Source organism: Vicugna pacos, chromosome 3, assembly GCF_048564905.1.
Source record: "Vicugna pacos chromosome 3, VicPac4, whole genome shotgun sequence".
Lineage (NCBI taxonomy): Eukaryota > Metazoa > Chordata > Mammalia > Artiodactyla > Camelidae > Vicugna > Vicugna pacos.
The window spans coordinates 62,834,130-62,855,713 of record NC_132989.1 but is presented as its reverse complement, the minus strand read 5'-3'; the positions used below and the strand labels follow the sequence as shown (position 1 = coordinate 62,855,713).

At 36.8% G+C, this 21,584-nt stretch overlaps 1 protein-coding gene and 1 non-coding gene across 2 annotated transcripts; both read left to right on the top strand.

Annotated features, from left to right (window-relative positions):
* Window positions 1-3,645: 3,645 nt before the first annotated feature.
* Window positions 3,646-5,676, top strand: COX7C (cytochrome c oxidase subunit 7C). Its single transcript, XM_031674246.2, has 3 exons — window positions 3,646-3,846; window positions 4,618-4,746; window positions 5,564-5,676. Exons 1-2 carry the CDS (start codon window positions 3,772-3,774, stop codon window positions 4,732-4,734), a joined length of 192 nt encoding a protein of 63 aa, XP_031530106.1. The 5' UTR covers window positions 3,646-3,771; the 3' UTR covers window positions 4,735-4,746; window positions 5,564-5,676.
* Window positions 5,399-5,461, top strand: LOC116280128 (small nucleolar RNA Z39). Its single transcript, XR_004189461.1, has one exon. It is a non-coding gene; the product is annotated as a small nucleolar RNA Z39 (small nucleolar RNA).
* Window positions 5,677-21,584: the final 15,908 nt, after the last annotated feature.

The window sequence follows — 21,584 nt, the reverse complement described above, 5'->3', positions numbered from 1 at the left end:
TTGTTCATGATACCCGCTCCAGGTTCCTACTCCTTTATAATAAACTACTCCAAAACTTAGCGGTTTAAAACAATTTATTATTTTGTCTTATAGTTCTGGAAGCTGATGGGTTTAGCTGGGCAGTTCTTGTTTACCATACCTCTTAAATGTGTAGGCAAATCATGATTGTAGCTGGAGTTAACTGAAGGCTTCTTTACTTACTCATCTGGTGCCTGGGCTGAGGAATGGAAGGGAGAGCTGGGGGCTGGTCTGGCATATTTTTCCCACGCACCTCCTTTCCTCACTTCCCCTTAACCCTCTCCTTCTTCCTTCCCTCTCACTTCTCTGTGGTTTCCCCAAATGGTTAGCTTGGGCTTCCTCGTTTTTCCAGGCAGTCTCAGAATAGACTTCTGACATGATTGCTGGCTTCTCCCAAGAAAACATTTCAAGTTATCAGAATGGAAATGGTTAAGACTTTTGATAAGCCAGCCTCAGAAGTCTCAGAATGTCTACTACATTCTATTGGTCAGGGAGGTCACTAAGATCAAGAGAAGGGGAGTCAGACCTCACCTCATAATGGTAAGAGTTACAAAGAAATTGTGGCCATCTTTAATTTACCACACTACCTATTCAGAAATGGAATATTGCCAAATTTCTTTCAACTTCTTCCCTTTCTACTGAAATTAGGAAACAAGATTAACATAGAATCCCTAAACTCAGGGTATGCTAATTATTTAACTAACTGCTATATATAAAATAGATAAATAACAAGTTTATAATGTAATAGCACAGGGGACTATATTCAATATCTTGTAAGTAACCTATAATGAAAAAGAATATGAAAATGAATATATGTGTGTGTATATATATATATATATATATATATAGTGACTGAACTATTATGCTGTACACCAGAAATTGACACAAAATTATAAATTGACTACAATAAAAAAGTAATCAATCATATTCTTTAAAAAATTGTAATAATTATCAATTAAGAAAACAGCACAGAAACTAATATAAAATTTTTCTTCATGTTCAATTTGGTCTTTGGACAAAAACATTCTTTAGAAAATATTTTTAAATAATTATCAAGAACGTGATCTATGGATATCTAGCCATTAATACAAAGGTCTATAATCATTCAAGGAATAAGTGATCTCAGTCACCTTCAATGCTGTCCCAATTTACCTCCTAACTTATCTAGAGCATCAAAAAGCTGCAAAATGCATTTCTGAGAGTGTCTAGCACTCCCCAGAGTATGCCAACTGCTACAACACCATCATATGGTCTTTCAATGTTTTGGTCAGTCTAGCACAACTCATCTTCATTAGAGTTGGAGAAATATCACAGAAGTGTGATTTAAGAGAAAATATGTATTAAGCTAAGAGAAATATTTTAAATGACACAGCCAAATTCCCAAGTATATGGACTACTGGTGAGAAACTGTGTTCTTCTCACATGATTTCCCTAAATAAAGCAGCTGTGTTATTTCTTTTTGTTCCAGTTATTAACCATTGCATAACAAACTACCCCAATCTTTATGGCTTTAAAGAATAGCCATTTAATTATTTCTCACAAATCTGTAGATCAGCATTTGGGGCAGGGCTAAACTGGGCAACTCCTCTTTATACAGCATTGACTAGGGTCCCTCCATGATGTTCTGCTGGTAGCTGGACTGGACAGAGAGTCCAAGATAGCTTCAGTCACATATCTGACTCCTGAGGTGACCCTCCCACTTCCTTCAGGTGGATTCTTGGGAACTCTCCAGAAGGCTTCTCCAGCAAAGTAGTCAAACCTCTTACATGAAAGCTCAGAGTTGCAAAGGCAAATCTTCCAAAAGACAGAAAAGGAAGCTGCCAATGTCGTAAGGCCTGGGCAAGACACTGACACAGCAGCACTAATGCCAAAGTCTCTTAATCAAAATAACCACAGAAAGTCCATCCAGATTCAGGGAGAAAAGGCATAGACCCTACAGCTTGATGAAAAGAATTTGCTATGATCTTTAATTTGCCACAGGGCCCCTCATGAGGAGGCAGATGACTTCAAAGCCATATGCTAGAATCTCTTCTGGAGTTTCCTTTGGAGTTAGCTGAAAGCCAGATACACAAAAAGAATCAATTAATGTGAATTAGAAGTAACAATGAACCAAATATACAGGGGATATTACTTATTATTAGACTGAAAAAGAAAATCCAGAAATATTAACTGTGAAAATGTTTCCCAATTATAGTTAAATCAGAATCCTTTAATATATAAAGACACTGACAGGGACTTCTAAAAAAATTGAATATCATATAGCCTCTGTCAATTAGGAGAACACTCATTTTGCATTACATGCATCTCTACTCAATTAGAACTTACCTGTAAAAATAAAACTTACTCTTTTTTTTTAAGTTTTTGTATTTGGTTGGTGTGAAAGATAGCTTTTCTCTTTCAAAAGCTAAAGAAAGATACATACACTTTATACTGAGTTTTCAAAGCAAGATTTAGATCTTACTTGGCTGTATTTATTCCTGCTGTATAAATGAGCCATCTGAAGCAATGTATGCTCTCCCACAGATGAATAACATACAAGTTAGGTTAGCAGGGCCCTTTTTAATCTAACCTAATACTACTATCCCCGCCTCATTTATCACCTGTTTCTTCCCAATACCAACTAGTCAAAGACCACCAGGAATATATGACTGAACAGAGTTTATTACTCTTTACTGTAAGGGAGACCAAATACCCTGAGGAACCCTGGGAATCTCAGTAAGGTGTTAGGACTTACAGGATTTGGGCTTGTTTTCAGTGATTTCTGCTATCTTACTACTAAGTCTCACTTAGGAGGAAAAAAGACTAATCGAAGGTTAAGGTTATATTTGGTAAAGAAGCAGAAGTCATCAAATCTACTGGATATGGTGATGTTTGGTCATTTTTGTAACTTGAACAATGTTCTAATTTGTTTATGTTCAGATACAATAGAGTGATGTTATTTTCTTGATCCATCACTAATTAGAGTAACTCTGATGTTCATGTTTTGTGAAATTGTTTAGGTTCAGCAGGGGAACACCAATTCCTAGTCGAGGCTGGCCCCGCATATCACAGGCTGCTTTCTCTTCCACACTGCCAATATACCATACTCATACTGGCCTTGAGTTTTCTCTTCCCTCTGTGCTACTTCTGTTCTTTTCAGGTCCCTATAGCTCCAGGAATCCTTCCCTTCACACTTCAATTCAGTTTTCTCTCTGACAACCTTTGTACTGTATATTGTTGGGTTACTTGTGCTTACGCTTTGCTTCCGTCTCATGAGTTCAGATCTCTTAGCGCCGGCAGAATAGTACTGCAAATTACAGGCACTTAACATACAGTCGCACAAAAAGAAAAGGAAGAGGTTTATTTTTCTGTTCCATAAACTAAAGCACACGGGGTGAAACTGCTTCGCTAATTTCTGAAAAAGCGTTCTAGAAACGGGCCCCAAGAAACCTGACAAGAACTCGATAAGAACTCAGGTCTAAAAGAAACACTGCTAGTAAGTAGCTTTTGATCCTCCAGGAACCTGGCCCGAGACTACATTTCCCACAATCCTTCAGGACCCACCAGACACCTTGTGTTCTGAACTACAATTCCCACAATCCTCGGAGATCGCCGCTTAGCCGCGTTTTCCGAGAGCTCGGCCCCATTTCCCATCTTTCCTTTCGGTTAGCGCCCAGAGAGGAACAAGGTCGCGGGGAGAGAAGCTGTTGGTGTGCTGCCGCCATTTCTTCCGCCTTCCGTCTCTGCGCCTTTCGCAGAGTTTCCAACAGCGCTATGTTGGGACAGAGCATTCGGAGGTTCACAACCTCTGTGGTCCGAAGAAGCCACTATGAGGAGGGTCCAGGGAAGGTTAGTATGGAAGGGGCCTGGCGTCGTTGAGTAGGGGGCCGTTGGCCGAGACTGACTGAATTTCTGGGCAGTAGAGAGGGAACTGGGAAGCCGGGAATTTGGGCTGGGGTGCCTACTGGCATTCCACTTCCCCCCGGGACCAGGGAGAAAGCTTAGGACCCTGGCTGTGCGCGTATCCGTGGAAAGGAATGAGTAGGTAAAGCGAGAGGCCTTACCTAGTCCCAGCGCTTCCCCATCCCTCCCTCGCTCCCCATCCCTCTCTTCAGGATCTGGAGGGCCTTGGAGCCCCTGGCTGCAGGAATTGTGGCTTAAAGAGTAGCTGGAGGTCACCCGAGTCGAAATGAAGGTCACTCAAAATTCAAGGTTATTAGGGCCTGTCCTGTGGGTCTTGTCTTCTCCAGCTAGTTGACTAAATTAGAAGTATTCATCTTACTTGGTTGAAGTGGGATTTAGCCTCAAATATAAATAGCTTAACTCGGGTAGTTAGCAGTGACAACCTCCCAGGGTTGTGTAAGGCCTAGTATAAATGGACCGAGAAAAGGTGTAGAGGGGTAGAGCTGAAGAGTGAAAATCAGGTTGTTTTTTTTTTGCCTTCTGGTGTTTCGTATGATGAAGACACAGGGTTTGAAAGATAATATTTTAGAAGATATAATGATACATGGCATATATAACCTGGTTATTTAAAAAATAACATTTCATGTGCACTTTTGATTTATAAAATTAGATGATTTGAAGTTCAGTTTTTGTTGCTTCTCTTTTTTTCTCCAACAGAATTTACCATTTTCGGTGGAAAATAAGTGGCGGTTACTAGTTATGATGACTTTGTACTTTGGTTCTGGATTTGCTGCACCTTTCTTTATAGTAAGACATCAACTGCTTAAAAAATAATCCAGGAAACAGGTAATTAATTAAATGGATTTCTAGTTTTTTCAGTGCTTTCCCTTTTATTCCTTTCTTTTTCCCTATCCCCTCCCCCTAAAAAAAAATCACGAATACATTGTTGTGTGTTGTTGTGATTCCTGAAATTAAGTGTAGGTGTGGCATTGGGAGACACATCAAACCTATAAACAAATATTTCTTTGCCTGAAAGTCAGTGTTTATTAAGTACTAGTATTTGTCAGGCACGCTTTACATTAATAAGCTCGTGTTAGCTACCAGGCAGGACTGTCAGGTGGATGGTATTAACCTGATCTGAGACACAAAAGTGTTAAGTTAGCCAGTATCCCATAGCTAGTGATGGCAGCCCAGGATTTTTACCCAGGCAGTCTTGTTCCAGAGCTTAGGTTCTTGACCAGGTAAAGTTCTAGGAAACTGATTGTTAATCTGTCTTGAGGGCAGTATGTGTTCGTATATATGCAAGATTTACAGATTGCCTGAGTGAGAAGAAAGGATTTATTTAGTTTAATTGTAGTCAGAATTTTCATCAAAAGCAACACTACAGGAATGTGGGATTATTGGAATAAATTCCAAAATAGAGTTTGGAAAAGAAAGACTTTACTTGTCATAGTTTAGAAGGGAAATGGTTTATCCAGGCCATTACTTGAAGATTTTGGTGCATATGATGAAGCAAATCAGTATGAATAAAATCATGATACTGTAAACGCTTTCTGATGTACCAGCCATAAGCTGATGGACAGACAATACATTAATGAAACTACATGATTTCTGTTAAATGAATCTGATTTTTAATATTAACTTTTTATATTTTTATTCACAGATAGGAAGAGGAGCATTTTAAGAGGTGCAATCTCTGAAAAAAAAAGGATCAAACTCTTGGAACTCAACGTAGTAGATATGTTTTATAAATAAACTAATGGCATAAATCCTTAATGCCTCTTCTCTGAAATATGGAACATGATAATCATTGAGCGTGTGCTTTTTATTTGGGTAATCTTCCATTATTAGTTTCTTGATTAGGTACATGAGTTAGCTAGTTTCTTGGTCTTATATTCTAAATTTTAATTTTTGATGCCTAGGGCAGGAATTTGTTGATAATTTGTTGTAAAAGAGGAATACAAACTTTGTCCTATAATTTTTTTTTTCTTTAAAGGGAGAAAAAAGACTTTTGGTCTTCCATACTTTGAAGGAATAAATCTGTTTTTCCCTCCAGGAGTGGTTAAGTTAATCATTAGGAAAACCAGTAGTGTGTACAGATTTAAGTTCAAGAGCTTCATTTGTTTCCTCTAGACACGTACTCTAAAATTAAAATTTCTTTGATCAATGTGGTACTGAGCAATTATTTTTGTTTAGACTGAAAGAAAGTAGAATATTTGAAATATATTGGAACATGGAATATAATAGCATGTGAGACAATATTGAAGCTGTTCTCAGTTTATTCTGGAGCTTTGACCAGTAGAAATGGTTTAAAGGTTGACTCTGATTAGTAACTATATCAGTGAATGAAATTTACAGTTTGAGAAGTGAAATGCTGTTTACAACTTAAAATGTAGTGACTTAGATCCTAGGGCTTTATATTAGGGTAGGGGAAAGCAATTAGCTACTGAATATTTTAACCCTAGTTTGGTCACTTGGAATATCTACCAGCTTTTCAGTAACCATCTGGTAACTACTTAAATATGGATGCGATTTAGTCTCAGTTACTTTGTCCAACTATTCCGTGTATTTGTGTATTTTGCTTTTTGGTGAGGGAGGGGTTGATTATTGATGACTCATGTTATCCTGTGCTTGGAGAGTTTTTCTGTAGAACATTAAGGATTTCTACCTGTGGGAACTAGAAGCCAAAGTTAAGAGTTTAGGGTTTGTAAAATGATTTTGAGTGCTTGGTTCAAATCTTTGCTAAATTACAAATAAAGGGTTTTCTTGGAGGAAATGGGGATTACACCTCCATCCGATTATTTTGGGATTCCTTGAGCTATATAGAAGCATTCTAAGTTCTGGCAAGTCTGAAATGAATTACTTTTTCCCTGATTTAAAATGTATCAAGAGTCAAAAGTAACAGTACTGTATAGCGGGTCTAGGTAGAAAATGTCATTTATTGAATTTGTCTTTCTGAGTTAAAATATTTGAGTGTACATGAATGAGAAAAACCTCCCTTGCCTATCCTGGGACAGGAATACGGTTTGCCCCATCCGCATAAAAGAGCTTCAGCAGGCCTGCTCTTAGAATATAAGTATATTGAGTGGCAGAGGCCAGACAACTTTTTAGTTTTGATACTGGCCAGGCAGGGGAAGGTCTCCAGAGAAAAACCATCAGGATGTGTCTATGGAGAGATTTATTTTAAGGAATTGGTTTGTGCAGTTGTGGAAGTTTGACAGGTCAAAAATCTGATGGGGTAGAGTGAAGGCTGAAGAAGACCCAGGGAAGAGTTGCAGTTCCAGTCTGCTGGCAGAATTTCCTCTTCTGAAGAAATCGGTCCTGTTCTGTGCTTTCAACTGATTGAATGGGGCTCACCCAGATGATGGAGAATAATAAGCCTTACTGAAACTTGGTCTATTTAAATGGTTATCTCATTAAAAAAAATAAATAAATAAAAACCACCTTCACAGAAATATCCAGAGTAATGTTTGGCCAAATACCTGGACACAGTGGCCCAGCCAACTTGATACATAAAATTAACCATCACAATTTCAAATAAGCATGTGACTCCATCCAGTGTAACTTTTTTTTTAGGTGTTGCTTGAATTTTTAAAAACCAGTGTAGGGAGGAAAATATATACATAAAACTAAAAAAACTTAAGATTCTGTGGTATTTTTTAAAATTCATGTCAGCACTTAAAACCATGAGATTCCCATAGAAACCCAGATTCTCTTGGAAAAAAATTACACACATTTGAGTGAAACAGCTAGGCCAAGTAACGTGTACCTTAACACAGGCTTCCCTGACTAGAATACCTGAACAGAGATTTTCACAGGGGCCCAGAACCTAGGAATGAATCATTTTAAAGAGAAATCAGTATTGTTTCCATAATTAAGCTTTGGCCACCCTAAGGGGAAAAATCAAAATATCCCACAATTTGCCAGAGAAGCCGTACAAGAGGAGTTAAGAATATGGATTTAGGACTAATACTTGCTTGAATTCAAAGTCAAGATTGACCATTTTTGGCTTCAAGGAGAGATGATCTCTGCCTCAGTGTCCTCATAGATCAGGGTAACTATCTTAGGGTAGTTGTGAAGATTAAAGTAGAATGTTCAACTCGGTTGAAAAACAAGTGAGATTGAGGAATTAAAATAGATATTGTTAGTTGTTCCAAGTTAATCCCAAAGCCATTCTGCAGTTATAATTTGGTATTTTCAATTACTTAAGTCTAGCTATAGTTTTAATCAGCTGTTCAGCAAATACTTCAACGATAGCTATGTCATAAAATGCTTGGAGTCATGGGGGTATATGCAGGTCTGATCATGTAATAAGCTTTTACTATCAGTAAAACTCCCAACTCCTTAGCATAGCATTTAGTCATTCCCCTACTGTTTGAGCTTCACCCTGGACCTACCTTCTGGAGTTTTGTGAACTGACTCCATGTCTTAACTTAGCTCAGGTACCACCCTTTTTTTGTAAAGTTTTCCCTTTCTGATCCCTCCTTATTATCCCAAACATAACTACATGTAAGTCTCCAACAACCTGTAAACAGGTTAATAATTCAGTCAGCATGTACTGTAATTACTGGTTTCCTTTCCTCCCATACCAACTTGGGATCTGAGACCAGAGAATCCTATTTATTCATGTTTCCTACATGTATAATTTAGGTGCTCAATGAATGTTTATTGAACTGATTGTTGAACTGAAGCCAAGAACAGCAAAATTATATAAAAAAAGCAAACCCCAGGCTTCCTAGTCTGTACACCAAAGCGGTGTGTCTGTTCTCTGAATATGAATTTTTCCCAGATAACTTTTTTGGTTGAGTTCTCCAATCAAATAATCCAGTTATTGCAGACTTAATGAGATTTAAGATTTTTCTGCCACAGTGTAACTCAGCTATGTCACTGACCACACTGTTCATCTGATATTCTTTGTGGATAACCTTTAGTGAAAGAAAGTATATTGATTTACATGCTGGCGTTAGCTGTTGGTCCTGTTTCAGATCAGCATTTTGAGAAGCATTGGCTTAAAGGATTATGGAATGTTTTGCATAACAAAAGTTCAGTGAATTTAAGGGCATTCTCTCTTTGCCTATTATTTCTTTGATAAATTCTTTGTCATAAAATGGTTACTACAGTTCCAGGCATCCCATACAGACTTGACAGTATCCAGCAAGAAAATTTACTGTTTCAGGTTATTTTAAGAAAGAAGATTTCCTAGAAACCCACTAGCAGATTCCTTCATCACTCATTGGACACAAGGATATTATATCCATTTCTAAACACAATGTGAGCAAGCAAAGGAAATGGTAGTCACCTCAGTGATTACATCTGAGCAATATTTTCTTCCAAGCCTTATGTGGGAAAAGTAGAAATGAGCAAAGCAGCATTCTAACAGAAAGGGAGAAGAGTGGCTCTGGGGTGTGCAGAAGAATGCCTGCTGCAACTGTTCTGTAAAGTGTACTGAGAAGATGGACCCAAATGTCAAAATGTAATAAGCTTTTATTTTAGTGTATCAACTAAAGACCATAGCACAGGTCTTTATAATTTAAGAATAAGCTGATTTTAGAAAAGAGGAGAAATAGTGTTAATGCATTTTTTGTGTGTCTTTTCAATAGAAAATAATTTTTCTAAAGTAAATAATGAAAGCTTTTACATGATTTATACTCTGTCCACATCAGAGATTTTAAAAAATTTTATCCAATATGAAATGATAGTTTATTCTCACAGCTGTTGAAATTTTGTAGACCGGAAGGAAGATAGCTATTTTCTATATACAAAGATTTTAAAAAATTTTATCCAATATGAAATGATACTTTATTCTCACAGCTGTTGAAATTTTGTAGACCGGAAGGAAGATAGCTATTTTCTATATATCTATGGTAATACAGTGAAGATTTTTTCAAGTGAGTATGTACTTAAAATTTGTAGTTGATTTTGGAGAGATTTCTTGAACTTGTATTTGAATATGGGTACAAGCTATTTGGGTCTTTACCTAGTACAGTATTCATTAAGGTTGTTCAAGAATATGCCATTTCCATTTAAACATGCATGGCAGGATTGAATTCTGTCTCCTTTTTTTTTTTTTGACAAAGGAAAATATGAGCAGAAATGATGTGTTACTTCTTCGTTGAAGCTTTAGAAGACAGTATGCAATTCACCAAGTTCCCTCCCTCCTGCTGCTGGGATATAGCCTTCATTAGCCTGGGTCTCTGAATAACTAGTGAGTACAGCCCTTTGTCAAAAGTATAGAGTGAGCAAGAAACTTTCTCATTGTTTTAAGCTGCTGGGATTTGAGGATTATTTGTTACTGCAAATAATGGCCTACCCTCACTGAAATACTTGGATACTCCATATGATCTTGAAAAGGGTTACTTCTCTACATCTCTGAATCTTCAATTGTAGAATTTGTTGTCAACTTGATCTTCTGAGGACTCTTCCAATTTAAAATGAATTGGCTCTACAATTAAAAAAATGGGTACCACACAAAAGCATGACTTGTAAGGGAAGATCTCTTGTTAGCACTTCCCATGTGTAGACAGGGACCAGAATGATGGAAGTAATATAGATTTTGGCTTTTAAAGTGGTTTTTAGAGCTGCAGTTTTGCATAGCTACCTATTGGCATTACCACCATATCTTTCATTTTGATGGATCCCACTTACCATCGGACAGCTTTATGAAAATTAGAAAAATGAGTCCCTTCTTCCAGATGGACACAGCTTCATGCCAGAATGCAGTTGTTCCCTTGTCCAGTCACCTTTGTATATTGTACACTGGAAAACAGTACAGCTCTATGTAGCATTTCTGCACAAGGTCATCTCAAATTTGGATTTTTCAACTAAAATTCACCACCCCATCCCAGTTTTCCCAGACCTGACAAAAGGCAGATATCACAATAATTGATATTGAATAATCAAATTTTAATGGGCTTTATACTCTTTAGAATAAGCTTTGTGTATTTTTTTTTTTTTTGCTGGATTCCAAAACTTAGTACAGTGTCAGGTAATATTAGGCTTTCAACAGCTGTATTTAGATGGATGAAAATAGGATGAATACCAATTGAGTTCAGTAGCATTTCCTAGTATTTGAGGAGCCAGTCTAGAAAATTCTCTCCTGATGCCTAGTAACAGGAGATGATCAGTTAAATATCTACATACTGATAAATTTATCAGGCTTCATCTTTATGTTCTGAGAGATTTGATCAATGAAGTTCTGTCTGTAAACTGTAGTGTAAAATCTCCATTCATGCTCATGCTCTCATGCTAACTACCAAAACCAATTACACTTTCCTCAGACAGGGTGTATATTAAGTAGAAATTACTAGTATTTCACATTTTGAGCTAAAGATGGCCATTTTTGATGTTTCAATGGTCATAGGTTCCCTTCTCAGCTACTATACCACTCAGAGGTCCTTCTGTGTTTAGGAAGGCATAGATTTTCCCACCAGCAGAAATCGAGTAAGTGGGTTATATACACCCTGTGCAGCAGAATTGAAACTGTTTAACTTGAGTTTAACTTAATTATTATCACCAATTAAAGAACAAGATATTCTGAAATGCTGCCTTTTCCTAACAGTTGAGCTTTGGGGGACATTGCTGTCAGTTACAGTACAAACAATACTTTCTAATGTACAAAATAGGATGAGTTTACTGGCTTGCAGTGTTTGCCATTACTGGAATTAATATGAATTGTTTGGGAAAAAATTGTCAGGATTTTAGAAAGGAAATTCTAAATATCTCCAATTTATCATAGAAAAGAACTTCCTGCTATCAACAGTGTGCCCCCCAAAATTTTTGTTGAATCCTGATCCCCAGTGTGACCCATTTGCAGATAGAGCATTTGGAAAGTGATTCGTTTGTTACTAGAGCCCTCATACATGGAATTAGTGCCCTATAAAAGAACCTCCGTAACAAATTACTAAACAAAAACCTGAATTAAATATGGTCAAAAGACCAGAAGGCAGAGCTCTCATGCCCTGTGACAATAGCTGAGCCCAACAGGAAGCAGAAAGACTCTTTCCTGGCAAGGGCTCAGCCAATGAAAAGTCATGGGTTCCTTGTTTACTGTAGCCCTCCCAATTTCCTTTTCCTCTCTATAAAAGTTCTCTCCTTCCCTTACTGTCAGGGAACTTGCCTGTGGCTCACCAAGGTTACAGACCTCGAATTGCAATTCTCTGCTGGTCTCGAATAAACCCATCTTTGCTGGGAAAATATTTGGCAGTCTCTTTGTTTCAGGTCAATACCCTTGAGAGCTCCTTAACCTCCTTCTGCCATTTGAAGACATAGCAAGAAGACAGATATCTATAAAATGGGAAGCAGGCCTTCACCAGACACCGAACCTGCCAGCACCTTGAATTCTTGAATTCTTCAGCCTCCAAACTGTGAGAAATAAATCTTTGTTGTTTATAAGCTGCACAGTCTGTGATATTCTGTTACAGCAGCTCAAACAGACTAGGATACCTCCTAAATCTAAATTTACCCACCTGGCCTCCGGAGAACCTTACTGATGAGTAGGGAATGCAAATTCACTCGTAGCCTGTGTCTTTAATTAAGTGTGATATTGGGATTTATAAGATATATATATTTAGCCATTTCTCATATATATTTGGTCTTCGTCAGTGGTTCCTGGCTCACACCTTCCAAAACCTTTGCAGTTTCCTGAGCCATAAAAGCAATAGGAACATCTTTTGTTATAATATTTGGTCTCGTCCTCAGTACCTGAAAACCCTCAGAGCCATAGAAGTCAAATGGCAGTCTTGTTATTCATAACAAGCCCCTTTCTACCATAACTGGGCTTATGTTAATGAATATGACTTCTGGAAAGCATCTAAGGATGGTGACTAGTTGCTAGGGGAAACCAACCTTGAATGGAAAGTTGGAACTTTTAGTTCTACCCCTGATTTCTGAGGAGGTGAGAAGGGGCTAGAGGATGAATTAATCACCAATGGCTGATCAGTTAATGAATCATATCTATGTAATAAAGCCTCCATAAAAACCCCAAAAGGGGCAAGATTCAGAAAGTTTCCATGGTGAGGAACCAGACCTCATCCATGTGCTACCATGCTGGGCCCCAAGCTCCAGGAAGACTGAAGCTCCTTTGTTCAGGACCTCACCCCAAGTGTCTCTTCATCTGGCTGCTGATTGGTATCCTTTAATATCCTTTGTAATAAATCTGTAATCTAGTGAATAAATGGGTTCCCTGAGTTCTGTGAGCTGCTCTAGCAAATTAATCAAACCCAAGGACAGGTTCATAGGAACCTCTGATTTATAGCCAGTCAGTCAGAAGCACAGGTAACAACCCGAACTTGCGATTAACATCTGAAGTGGAGGGCACTCTTATGGAACAGAGCCCTTTACCTGTAGAATCTGATGCTGTCTCTGGGTAAATAGTGTCAGAATTGAGTTGAATTCTCCAACACCCTGCTGGTGTTTGAGAAGTGCTTGTGTAGGGAAGACTACACACACACACATTGGATTTGGGTCCAGAAACCCAAAATACTAAGGGACAGATTTTAAGTAACCTGTAAGTAGAAAAATAGGCAATCAGACAAGCAAAATCACACATAGAGCCTATATCTAAGAGGAGACTTATACTGAAATGTGGGTGGGGTCAGAGAGGGTATGGATGACGGGTGGAGGTGGGGAGACTGGGGATGTTGGGATACATATAAAATCACTCTCAAAAACCGGTTGCACTCAGAGTGGGAAAATACTAAGAAACAGCTTGCAGTCTTGTAGACTGAGCACTGGCTACTGTGAAAATGAAAGGAAGGGACTTGAAAATGAGCAGATCCCAAGGTAGGAGTTTCAGAATGACACCACTTTTGAGTAAATGACAGTGTCAAGGAGATACATCGTTGAAGGCTTGCTCGTAAATGAAGAAAAGGGAGCAAGAGGGTGAAATTGTTTCCTATAAAAACAGACTACAAAATTAGAAGTACAGCAAGCTCACTCCCATCAAAACAAGTGCAACATTATTATTTTTTTTTTTTTAGGTATTATTTCACTACATCCAAAGAAGAGAATGCCTTTGAAGTAAGAAACCTAGTTAGCCTCCTCAGACTCTCACTCTGGCTACATATAATTGTATTACTGGTACAGGAAGATAGTATTTCAAGGTGAATAGCCTATGATAGATGGCATTCATACAAAGTTACTATAAGAAGAAATCAGAAATTTAGAATCATAGCATTTCATTTCAGCTGATGAAAAGTCTGCCCCCCAAAAACACCATCCTTGAGGCAGTAGAAATCCTAGCACGATCCAATCTGGATTAAATATTCTTAAACATTGGCAAATTGAAGGAAAAAAAGTCACCTTGAATTTAAAAATTCAAAAACTTTGAAGAGAAATTGGGGCTGGCAGGTGTGAAACAAGAATTGACCAAACAGGAAAAAGGGAGAAAAAAAGACACAGCGATCTTTGAAATAACCAGATGCCTAAGGAAAGATGGATTTGCCTGAAATTTAATAAAGGAACTGAAAGCAAGGCATAAAACAGCTAAGAAATAAGTGCAAAACAAAGACATAAAAAGATAAAATTTACATACAGTGAAATGGACAAAATCTTAATGACTGATGAGTTTAGATCAATACATACACCTATATAATGCATATCTTAATGCTAGAAAGTTCTTTCATCCGCCTTCCCTGTCAATCCCTGTTCCTATCTCCCAGAAGCAACAGCTCTTATTATTTCACCATAGGTTAGTCTCTTCTAGAACTTCATAGGGTATATAATTTCTATATATAAAAGTTTCAGAGCATAAAGATGCTGTAGATATACCTATTTAATGATGCTATGTTAGGAAATATAAATATTGCTATCAGCTCCAGCATTTTCAAACATTTCCCAAAGAAAATCTGACCTAAGAAGTTACAGATGACATAATAAATTGAAGAACAATGGAATATAGAATAAGAGAATATATGGAGTAAAAGAATGAGCAGCATCAGGTGAGGTGAATCAAAACGTTTTTTTCTTGGAAGTATCTTAAGTAGCATGTACAGAAAAGACAAGATAGAACTGACAGAGAAAGATGAAAAAAGAATGATATATCCTTAAAAGGCAACTGCTGCATCTTTGCATTTTTGTGTCCCTAGAACCTAGCATAGACTGATAAACAGTGAATACTCAATTAATGTGTGTGGAAGTGAATTAAACTGAAGAACATTCCAAGTATAGAGAAGAATATGAACATAGTTGAAGATATGAGATTAAGTAAGACTTCAGGAAGTATGAAGAAGCCTTTGGCTTAATCAACTACCCTAAGGTGAGACTAGATAAATACGTGTGGCAAAGAGTAAAGAAAGGTCATGGTCGGGTGGAGATAGGGGTTGGGAGGAGGGCTGATGTGGCAAGTTCAGGCGTAAGGTTGATGGGTCTCAGGCCTTTATAATTCTGAGCATGTGGTTTACAAGAGTAATATTAATTTGCAACTACCTGCCTGATGGCCTAGTAAGAAGAGAAACAGGGAAATAAGGATAACCAGGAAGAAGTAGTCTGAGAATGGGAATATGAGGTTTCAGTTAGGGTTAGAACATGAAAAGTGGGAGGGTAGAATATTAATTACAAGAGATATTTTATAATGAAATACAGGAAAATAGTGCTTTCTGTTGCCCCTAATAGTCTTGTTTCCATAATGGACTTGTGTCTGTGCATTTTATTACATTCTTTAGCAATTCTATTATACTGTGTACATGTGCAAAATGCAAAAACTGGAACTTTACATTGTGGACTGAAAAACAAATGAGAATACAAAATTCTTCAAGAGACCAGCCACTGTGAAAAGTATTTTGGCTCCTCTATCTGTACAGTTAATTAATTCTGGTCTTAAAATCTTAAGGCCTCTACGTTGTAAGACCTGTGGTAAAGTCTTTTGATGTCGTGAATACTTAGCACTTTCTCTGGCATTATAAAATAACTTTATAGTACAGTTAATCAAGTGAGAGTAAGAGGCAATCTCTACTGAGAGCTCATTTTAATATTTAATAAGATGAATGGTGAACTCTAAAGTTGAAGGCAGTTCCCTTTGCGTATATACATAGAATGTCAGTACTCCATCAAAGCAGAACTCTAGTGCTCTGTCCAAGGAGTTGCTTGACAAAGACAAATTCATTTCACTTATTATCTATTTAAGTCCTATGTTTTAAGGTATAAGTAGTGGTCTTTGAGAAAAACACTGAGAGAGGTAAGATGGTATTTCCCATCTTTCAGGAGTGCAGAAACCCAGGATAAAGATAGTTGCTTACACACATAAATTGAATACAAATTAGGATAGAATAAGTGCTGGCTCAAAAAGGGCTGTGACAGCATAGGGGAGCTGGGAGCCTAGTTTATCTGAGACAATGTTGTGGAGTTTGGTTGGGTCTTGAGGGATGGGTAGAATTTGAGGTCATAGAGATGTGGGGAAGAGGGTGGGTCATACAGATATGGAGTATGTATTTACATATACATTATAGATAAACACACATATATACATTTGTGTAAAGAGACACAGACATTACACAGATACGTTTATTTACAGGAAATTCTTTAAGCATTCCTCATTAATGCTCAAAGTAGACATTTCATTTATTTTACAGGTGGTTTAAAGCAATGCAGAAATATATTATTTAGGTATAAACATTATATCTGAAAATCTGGACTACTAAGCCACTAAGCTCTGGTTGTTATGACAACATCTTTTGTATAGTTGGTAAGTAGTAATGATAGACTCCAAAATATCACATTGTTAGAAGGAGTCTTCATTAAGACAGAATTTGGGACCTGAGTGCCCTGTAGTCAAATCAATCATCAATTTGCAAGCGTGAAAAACTTCCCAAGCAACAAACTAAAATAGCATGTTAAGAGAACATAAAAAGGCTAAAATCAAGCTGTTAAAATGTGGCATATGAGAAACAAAAATGATTATTAAAAAGGAATGGAAGCAAGAGTTGGTGGATTTAGAAACAATTTTTAACCATGTTTGTTTTTATTTAATGTCCTTGGTCATAGAAATATATATATGTATATATATGTATATGTACATATATATATATATTTACACAAATCTTTGAATTGTCTTCGAGGATAATTTAAGCAGGTACTTCAGTCTTTTAACCTTTTGATTTCTGTGTGTGTTTATGTTATGTATGCACACACACACATATATCTTGCAATTATCTCAAGAGAGGAACAAGAAAATTGATGAGTTTTTTATCTTATGAGTACATTGAAAGTCTCCTAGAGAAGAGAGATTATAGTCTGAAGCTTAATAAAACATTGTAATTACAATTAGGATATGGTAGATTTGTGTAAGGTAACCAAAATCACAGAAGACTGAGTTATGAATGGGAATAATTGGTGCAAACATAATAATCTGTATACATCTCAGAAGGAAAATTTCCGGAGATATTAAGTTAATATGAGAGTGTGCTTTGCTTGTTAAAGTCAGAGAAAATAAAATTTAAAAGCACAGAAGAATTTTGATATCAAATTATAGTGTACAGTACACCTAATTTTAATATTCAAAATCAACTAATGTTTATTGGGAAATAAGTACTGAATTTTGAGATCTTCACACATTATTTGTTTATGTTTTACCACAGTATAAGGAAGTATTAATATTTCTTTTTTCAACTATCATGCAGGTTAACTATGCTGTTAAGGTTAACTGAGATGAAAACATTATTTAGATCTCAGTGTATTTTGTCATCTCTTAATGCTATTGCTGGTCCTCCTTCACTCACTTGATCTTACAGCTGGCCATTGTTTCTGATTGTATGTGTGGTGCATTTAGTAGTTCCACAGAGGCTTAATCTCTTCAGGATATTTTGTTAGCAGTAGGTTGTGCAAAGGATTTACTAAAGTGTATCTAATAAAGCTATTAATGTCATTGGCCCAGGTTTTAGGTCTCAAAGCAAACAAGCATATTAATGAAGCTAAAAATATAGCTCATTGTAATCTTTTATATTACAGGGTCTTTTTATGTTTATTTCTTTTACAATTGAGAATATGAGGAAGACTGAAGACATTTTATAAATAAAAAAGTTTAGACCTATCTAGGTAGGAATATAGTAGCACTATTAAACAATTGAATTTAATCTTCAAAATAACACTAGAGCATAGGTACTTATTCATTCATTCAGCAAATATTTATTGAGCACTTAACAGGTTCAGTGTACTGTTCCAGGATCTTGGTATACATCAGTGAACAAAACAGAGTAAAATCCCTGTGTTTGTTAAGTTTACATATTAAAGGGGGAAAGAGATAATAAACATTAAGCATAATAAGCAAAATACATAGTATCTGAGAAATTGGAGGGTATTGGTAAGAAATAGAACTGAGGCAGAGATTTAGTGGGTAGGGTGGAGAGAAGTAAGAGGTAATTTTAAATAAAATGCTCAATGTATACCTTATTAATAAGTTAATATTTAAGCAAAAACTTGAGATAGCTGTGATATGCATGTTCCTAAGGCAGGAATTTGTCTTTTGGGTTCAAGAAATAGTAGAAAGCTCAAAGTGACCAGAGCACAGCAGTGAGAGAACCTACTTAGAAAGAGGTCACGGGGGCCAGAGTGGATAGAGTCTTGTAAGCCTTTGTAAGAACGATGGCTTTTACTCTGAATAAGAAGGGGAATCAATGGAAGCTTTAGAGGAGAGGAGTGACACTATCTGACTTTATTTTTCAAAGGTTTACTGTGGCTGCAGCATTGAGAACAGAAAGAATGGAGCAAGATTGGAAACAAGAGGTAAAGGAGAAGCACGTTGTAATGTTCAGTTGAAGGATAATGATGGGGACTTGGAGCAACATGGATATATTTTGAAAATAGAGCCAATAAGATTTTTTGACAGGAATTTCTTAGCAAATTATCTGATCAGGGGTGAGAGAAAGAGAGAAGATGCTTTTTACATAATATTAAGAGACTGTTTCTAAGAGAGTGCCCAAGTGTGTCCAAGGCCATGTACCTATTAAGTAGCATATGGACTTTTAAGTTCAGGTCCAGCTCATGCCACAGCATAGGTTAGGGAAGGCGGTGGAGGGATACCATAGAATCATTCATCCCTTCCCCTCTAAAATAAGTATTTCTTATGTAAATAAGTTACCTTTTTTGTGCCTCTACACCCTACAACTTTCATACATTTTTCTATGTTTTTTTTCTTCTAAATTTTTTAAGTTTGCCTTCTGTTCAGTTTTTAGTATATCAGTTAGCATTTGAATCTTTCCAAGGCTAAGATAAATACTCTTATTTTGAGCCAAACCTATCCTGATAACATAATTATTAGTAAAAATAAGTTAAGGCATTGAAAGAGGCTCTGTCAAAAGACTTACAAGGAAGAAAGCTTCTTATTTACTTTCAAATTTTGATATGGAAATTAGTATGTGCTTATCATCCACAAGCATATTGTTTATATGTCAGTTAAATTCACAATACCTACAAATACTTTAATTATATACTATTAAGAGCTGGAAAATTAGGCATGCTAAAGATATTCATTCCCAGATGTCAAACTAAATTACAGGTAAGGGAAAAACAAACATCATTTGAAATGCTGTAATAATATGCACAATTGATATAACAAATACAGTCACTATTTATTTACCTCAATTTTTTGAGGATATGGATTTTATGGGAAGGAAACATTATTTTTATTATTTTCATTCTTTTCATCAACAAGTCTAATCTCAAGGCTTTAAAGAGGGACCCCTGTGGCTCTGTGTTGACAAGCTAAATTCAAGAAGAAAAGACAAAAGCTATGGATAAAGTTCAAGTTATTTTTTGTTGTGTTCTGCTAGGCTTTCTGTTTACAAAAAGAGAAATCCTTGACACAGGATACACCAAAGATTTACATTCATAAAACCCTGTTTCCTCAAGAGAATCTCAGAAACCTGGATTAGAATTTACATTTTAAAAGATTTTACAGCTGGTATTTAGATCTCCTTTTAATTTCACTTAATGAAGTAATAATATAACCTCAGTTTGAGAGCTTTACTTTATCCTTTAAAGGAAAACAAAAAGAACTTTTTCTTGGTTCTTTAGATACCAAGTCCAATTTAGAGTCAGTTTGAATGACAGCTGCTGGAGGTCATCACTGGAGAAAAGTATGGTGAAGGTGACAGCAGAAGTCAAGACTAAGGAGATGTTTGTCCCCCTAGGGCACATTCTAGGCCAGATCCATGTGGTTAAGTTACTTTATCATATTAAGATCGTGTCAGACTTCAAGGAGTCAGAATCCCCAGGCTCTTCCAGAGACTATGGCTTTTTCAGAATTTATTCCAAGGAAATTCCTTTTCTTCACTAGATACTTACTACTGCTTTGAGCCCCCTTCACATTTGAACCTATCAGACACTTGTTAGAAATATTTGAATTGATACATAGACACTTTCGGATAAAAAGTCCTCCAAAATCATTGTCATGTTTTTGGATGAATACAATATCAAATCCTTGGCCTGACAAAACATATATGCAGGCTACATTTTCAAGTTCATCTTTTCTATTTTCATTTACATATATGCCTTTTCAGCCAGATTAGTCTGGCCCTTAATCCTTTTATTATTCAGGGGAGGCTAAACCATCATAAATGTGGGGAAGTAAAACTTTCCTGGCTTTCTTAATGCTCCTACTCTTGTAGCCTCTTGGGCCAAAGAAATTTATATGCTATAAAGTTAAAGAATGTTTTCACTTCTCTTAGAATGTAAAAAGCGTCTTCACATACCATGAATATTAATTAATTTCTCTGATTTAGAAGGATAAAACTTGCCTAATTAATTTCTCTGATTTAAAAGGATAAAACTTCTCTTATCTTCCAAGAAGACTAGTGAGTTAGAGCCTGAACTGGGTCTCTAGGTTAAGTCCCGAGGGACCTGGAAGACTGAGGGCTATTTCAGTAGGGCTTTGCATGTCAAAAAGGTATAAAGCTCTAGAACTAGAAGAGCCATCTAGGTAGATGGGCTTTAAAAGCTGAGACATATGGGGGCTATCTGGCTCCTGGAGAGATTTTATCTACATAAGGGGAGGAGGACAGCTGCCTTCTTCCTTTATCTAAGTAGGGAAAACTCATTTTTCCTCATCTCTCATTTGAGCATTTGACCACTCACATAGGACAACTGGCATGGCTTTTATTGTTCCACTCTAAGGTAAGGACTAGGGCAAGTGGGGCCCAATGCATTTATTATTTACTGTGAAAAATTTACTGAGAAATCTGTCTCTGACCCAGAACACCTTGTGTATGGATACAATTAATAAAAGGGATACAAGTAATAAAAGGGAACATTGAAAATGTAATAATAATGAAATAAAGTAATCCCCAAATCAAATAGTCTAACAAAACAAAAGATTTCTTCCTTACGATGATTATTCATCAAGTTGGGCTGGAGAGGTCTGATCCTTGTTCAGTGACCCAAGATGACAAAAGTTCTGCCCTATTGTGGTACAATCACTGCAGTAACATTCTAGGGCTTGCTCTGGCAGGGGAGAAGCAGGGGAAGTGGTGTGGAGGACGTAAGCTTCTAGACTTCTACCAAAGGAGTTATATTACTTATGCTCAAACATCATTGGCCAGAACTGTTACATGGCCCTGCTTAACTACAAGGAGTTTGAGGAATGTTGGGGAGGGTATGAAAAATTAATGCATTGTAAATATCTATACTGTATTTTGGTTTTTCTTCTGATCACTCCACAGACTCTTGGCAAAGGTAGAGTAGTATCTAAGCAAAGA